This window comes from Nicotiana tomentosiformis, unplaced genomic scaffold, assembly GCF_000390325.3.
Source record: "Nicotiana tomentosiformis unplaced genomic scaffold, ASM39032v3 Un00392, whole genome shotgun sequence".
Taxonomy (NCBI): Eukaryota; Viridiplantae; Streptophyta; class Magnoliopsida; order Solanales; family Solanaceae; genus Nicotiana; species Nicotiana tomentosiformis.
In genome coordinates, this window is record NW_027174951.1 from 9,136 (window position 1) to 14,549 (window position 5,414).

At 43.7% G+C, this 5,414-nt stretch overlaps 1 protein-coding gene across 1 annotated transcript; it reads right to left on the reverse strand.

The window, feature by feature from the left end:
- Window positions 1-351: 351 nt before the first annotated feature.
- On the reverse strand, window positions 352-3,119 carry LOC138904107 (nucleolin 1-like). Its single transcript, XM_070192572.1, has 3 exons — window positions 2,906-3,119; window positions 1,625-1,819; window positions 352-725 (listed from the first exon to the last, which is right to left on the reverse strand). Exons 1-3 carry the CDS (start codon window positions 3,117-3,119, stop codon window positions 352-354), a joined length of 783 nt encoding a protein of 260 aa, XP_070048673.1.
- Between the last annotated feature and the right edge of the window lie 2,295 nt (window positions 3,120-5,414).

A 5,414-nucleotide genomic window follows, 5' to 3' on the forward strand; every position in this document is an offset into this window, starting at 1 on the left:
GTTCAAAGGTTACCCTCGGCAAAATTATAGTCTAAAAACATTTAAACATACATCTTGGGGAAAGCTTTCAGTCACTACGAGCCCCCATAAGTTTCAAGAAAAACTTGCATCGAGGACAGGTCTTATTCGGACCTCCAAAAATTGACTTATTACTACGTTTTATTCCGTGCTAAGGCATTTGAAATCATTGCAATTGTAAAAAGGATGCTAAAGGTAACAAATTTGAAAATTGCCAAAAAGGAAAAAACTTTATATATACATTCCAGAATGTCTTTACAAAGGCCAATAAAAATAGCCTCGATAAAATAAATGTACAAGATGCAAAAAGAAATACAAAAATTCCTAATGCACCTACGCCTGATCTTCACCAGAACCCACCTCGTCACCAGAACCATTGGGGCCTTCTTCATCTTCGGGTTCATTGGAGCCCTCAGATCCTTCTTCATCCTCGGGTTTAGCAAGTTTCTTGGCCTCAACCTCAAACCTTTTTGCCACATCGATCTCGGCCGACAGGTCAAAGTCTCGGGCATGGATCTCTTCGAGGGTCTCCCTCCGAGATAGCCGCCTCACGTACTCGGTGGTAGTTTTCAGGCGAGCCTTGGCTGCTTCTACATCAGCCCTATACTGGGCCACAATCTCTTCAGCATCATCCCTGGTTGCTTCCGACTTGGACCTCGTTATTTCGAGCTCTTTGCCAAGGGCATCCCGTTCAGCAATGGCCGAGCCTAGTTGAGCATGAAGGTCCTCGTTTTGTCAAGACCTTGTATTGGCTTTCTCTTTCGCCACTCGGAGTTTAACCTGTACCTATGCCAGTTATGCCTGGGTGGTCTCCTTCTCTGAAGCCAGCCTGTCCATTTTACCCTTCCAAACATTGGTCATGGCTTGGACCTCATTCATTTCAGCTTAGAGTAGGTCGATCCAGTCAATCTTCTGCTGAACCTGCGAGGTTTGGTCGTTAGTCCCCATGGCTAAGTCTTCATTGCTAACTTCAAAAATCTTTACCTTTTCGACTAAGTCAGCATGCTTCTTTTGAGCCGCATCCAACTCGGCCTGGAGATTCTTGACGACCCCTTCGTGTTGCTCGCTGAGAAGCTTATATATGTCACTTTTCTCGGCAAGCTCCTTGACCTCAGCCTCGAGCAGTCTAACCTCGGTGCGGTACTGAAGAAAGCTTTCGTGATGGAGTACCGAGGCCTGCAAAAGGGTAAAAGAAAGAAGACATGAGAAATATCAATGACTAAGTCAAAGGTCGAAAGAGCGTAATGATGCCTTACCGATTCAGTGCATGTTGAGCCTTGTTGAACAGAAACGGTGTTTCCACCTCGTTCATTTTTGCTGGTCTTCTTCGGTCTCAAGGAATCGAAGGTGGCTCGCTACTCCCACGGGAGCAGAAAGAACCCGGGCATCCTCCGGGATAGTGATGATTATCGACCTCTTACGGCCAGGGTCCGCACTCAGGGCAGGGAATTGGTTGGCTAACTTTGGGCTCGGGTTTAGACGTCTGACTTCGGAAGATAGATCTTTTCTCAGCACTTCCAGGTCACCCATCCAGGAAAGGTCTTTCATGACGCATGAGTCCAGGCCGTCAAAAAAGGAACGAATGGATCGTCCATGCCGTAAGTACCTTTGTTCGATTTCTCCTTCCTTGTTTGGGCTTCTTCGAGCATAGACTCGGTGAAAGAGGGCTTCCCCGAGATCTTAATTGTAATGGGCACTTCCTTCGGTGCAGAACTGGCATCCTGGGAAGATTCACCTCGAGGATCCTCATCAGCTTTTTGAGTTGGAGGGGGGTCAGTCTCGCGAGTATCCCTTCGAATGCCTCCCAATCCCCAGGATAGGTGGTCATCCCATGAGTTATGAAGACAGACTCATCCTCCGGCTCGTCCATGAGCCGGAAGAGGGAGTCGGAGGCAAGAGCCCAGGAACTGGAGCCCCTCCTGGGCTTGCGGAGCACCCGTTTCTTCGGTTTCTTCGCCTTAGAGCTCGGGGAGCCCGAGGATTTTCTTTCTCTTCTTATTTCCCTCCGTGGAAGCAATAGAGGGAGCAACGGGTGGGGGCACATCTTCATCCCCTTCCGAAGGCCTAAGTTCAGTGGTCTTAGGCAAATCTACAATGATAAAGAAGAGGGGCTAGTACAATATGAAGTGGAGATGTAATGTTGTCTATTCGGAAAGAGACCTTACCATGAGAACGGGCTTCCCATCCAACCTTTGAGAGTCTGTGCCACGTGCGCTCAAAGTAGGACATCTGAGTACAAATGCCCTCGATCCACTCATTTAACCGGGGGACCACATTCGGAACCCGGGCAACAGCTGCACAACCACAAACATAAATGAAAATATCGAAATAAAATAAGGAGAAATTTTAATGAAGGAGTTGCACTTACGAGACACATTCCATTTCTTAGGGAATGGCATGTATTCTGGGGGGATCTGATCCTCGGTCCTAACTCGGACGAAGCGTCCCTGCCATCCACGGTCTCGGTCTTTGTCGATACAAGAGAAGGGAGCCTTGCTGGCCCAACGCGTGAGCTTGGTCAGTCCCCCTTGGAACATTCGGGGACTGTATAATCGAAGCAAGTGGTCGATCGTGAACCGACGAGATTCGGTCATGTTCATGAAATAACGGAGGAGGGTCATGATCCTCCACATTGACAGATGGATTTTCCTGAGGCACACTTCGTACCTCTTACAAAAATCTAGGATGATCGGGTCCACCGGGCTTAACGTGAAGGGATAAGTGTAAATACTAAAGTACCCCTTCACATGAGTAGTAACGGCCTCCTCGGGCTCGGGGACTACTACGTGTTTGTCTTCCCAATCGGAGTCCTTACGAACTATGGGAAGAACGTCCTCGGTCACAGAACATATATACCTCGAGACCCCTTCGCCTCGGTCCTATTTACGTGAAGGCTTCTCGTCTTTGAAGTTGTCAACAATCGAGCAGTCGCCGGGAATAAACACCGACAAATGGGGCTCGGGGGCCTGTTCATTAGTAGCTGCAACAGGGGAAGTTGTTTCGAGGGCCACCACCTCGAGGGAAACCGCTTCAGTACCAGTGGCCGGCCAAAAAGATGAAAAGGCAATTTGTTGAGGAACAGTTTTTGATGTTTTTGCCATTGTCATTTGAGATAAAGTTTGAAAATTTGATGAGTAAACACAAAGTTTTAGAGAAATGAGTTTTGAAGATGAAGAACAGGGTATGAAGATTTGAAGAAATTTTGATAGAAATCTAAAGATTGCTATGAAGATTGAATAACATGGATGAAGATTTGAAGATTTGATAAAGGTTCCGATAATAATTGATGGCTCGAAGATAGCAGTTGGATCGGAAAATAGAAAAGGACGAAGGAAGGAGGCTTTTATAGAGAAAAAGCCGACGCTTCACATTTGAAGGGTAATATCGAGCCCACCGCAAGACTTGACTCCCCGGCGAGCCAAACGGAGCAGGAACGTGACCGTGATGTATCGAAGTCAGTGTGAAGAACCCCTCATATTGGGGCTCGGGAAAATCACCTGCCTTCGGGGATATCAGGGCCATATCCTCGCGGCCCAATCTGAAGATTGAAGACTTCCGAGAACATTGCCAAGTAGCTGCGCACAACTAACAAAAGGTCGTGATGTCCGTGCCTGACCAGATATCACAGCGCGAATCTCGGCTCATATTAACGATCGGCGCAACGGAAGATTTTTACCTTCTTTAGAATTATACTTTGAGTAAAACTCTCCTACTATATAAAGGGAAAAGATTATTATTCATGCACACAATGTAATACGCATATCAAGATAATATACTATTATTTTCTATGTTATTCAAAGTTCTTACTTTTGTTCATTAGTTTTTCATTTTTGTGAGCCCGGGATCGAAGGCATGCATTATATTAAGCTATTACTGAGTCCGGGATCACTCCCTTTAATTGGTTTGACAATTTATTATATCTTTTATCTGTTTAATCTAACGTTTTTATCATTTGTATTTGATTGATCCGCATATTCTTAAAATCACATATAAATTCAATTGTTATCCGTTTTTTAGGATAAACACAAATAATTAAAATGAAATTTGCAGTGGAAGAAATGCCGATGAGAATAATGGAGGGCCCCAACCTGCCAAAAAAGAAGAAGTTATCATTGCACTACAAATAACAGACGTAAGAACAATAGACTTATTGGGAAGTAACATGTTAATTCTTACCATTGTTTCTCGACCATTCGCTAATCTTCGATACACCGAAATGCTTCAGGCTCCAGTCGATCTAGATTTCCTATTGGATGACGTACAATACGATTATTATTTTCTTTTTATCGTCTTGTTAATTGTATTAGTCTTTATATCTACACCATTTTTCACTAATACCAATGATTCAAATCTCATCATTCACATTTTAAATTTAAATTTAATGTGATATTTATCAAAATTTCGAGCCAACACTGATGTTATGGTTAATATGATCTTTAGTTCTTAAAAACTTTTCTTATAAGAGTCAAATCGCTGACTTGTCATCCTTCGGTATTAATTTAGCCAACAAAGCCATAAAACAAGAAAATCCTTCTATAATCGTTTTTTGTTGGTGTTGTAAGTCTGAGGCCAATCCTTGACTTCCTCAATTTTCCGTGGACCGACATGAATACATTCTTCAGATCACATGTCCCACAAATGCAATAGTATCAAATTATAAAACTCACGCTTAGAAAATTTAGCATTGATGATGAATGGATCGAAAAACTCATTATTAAGTTGACCAATCAAGTCTAATGTCCTTTAAAGGCTATTCATACCACAAGTGTGCCATATAAAAGATGAGGCAATTTTGTTTAAAAGAACTTCTTTATCCACGTAGGAAAGTGTATACGAGTAAAATCGGGGCTAATGAACATCCTAATTTTCTGGTGGGCCAAACGAAACAAGGGCATGGCTACACGGGATCGTAATCGAAGCTGGGAACTTCTCGAACTGAGGCCCGAACGGAGTGTTCGCCACCGTGCCTGATAAGACAACGCTTCCCCGAACCCAGAACGAGCTCCGAGGCCTCGAAAAGCATGGCAACGGTTGCACATGACTAACAGATGGCCGTAATATCCGCATCCCACCGAATATCACGGTGCAGATCTCGCCCGACGTCGGTAGCGGATCAGTAATTGACGAGAAAGGGGGATTTTAACCTTTTTTACAATTTTACTATGAATGAAACTCTACTACTATATAAAGGGGAGGCTTTTTTATTCAAGAACACATTGTAACACGGATATCAAGGCAATACAAACTTATTTCTCTACTTTCTAGTTATTGAAAAGCTATTGTTTTATTGTTGTTCTTCATATAAATTGGGCTTCGAACCAAGGGTCCGATCGAGGAAAAAATTATTGTTCAGTGCAAATCCAAGCCCGGATATAACGTCACAATTGGTTTGGTTA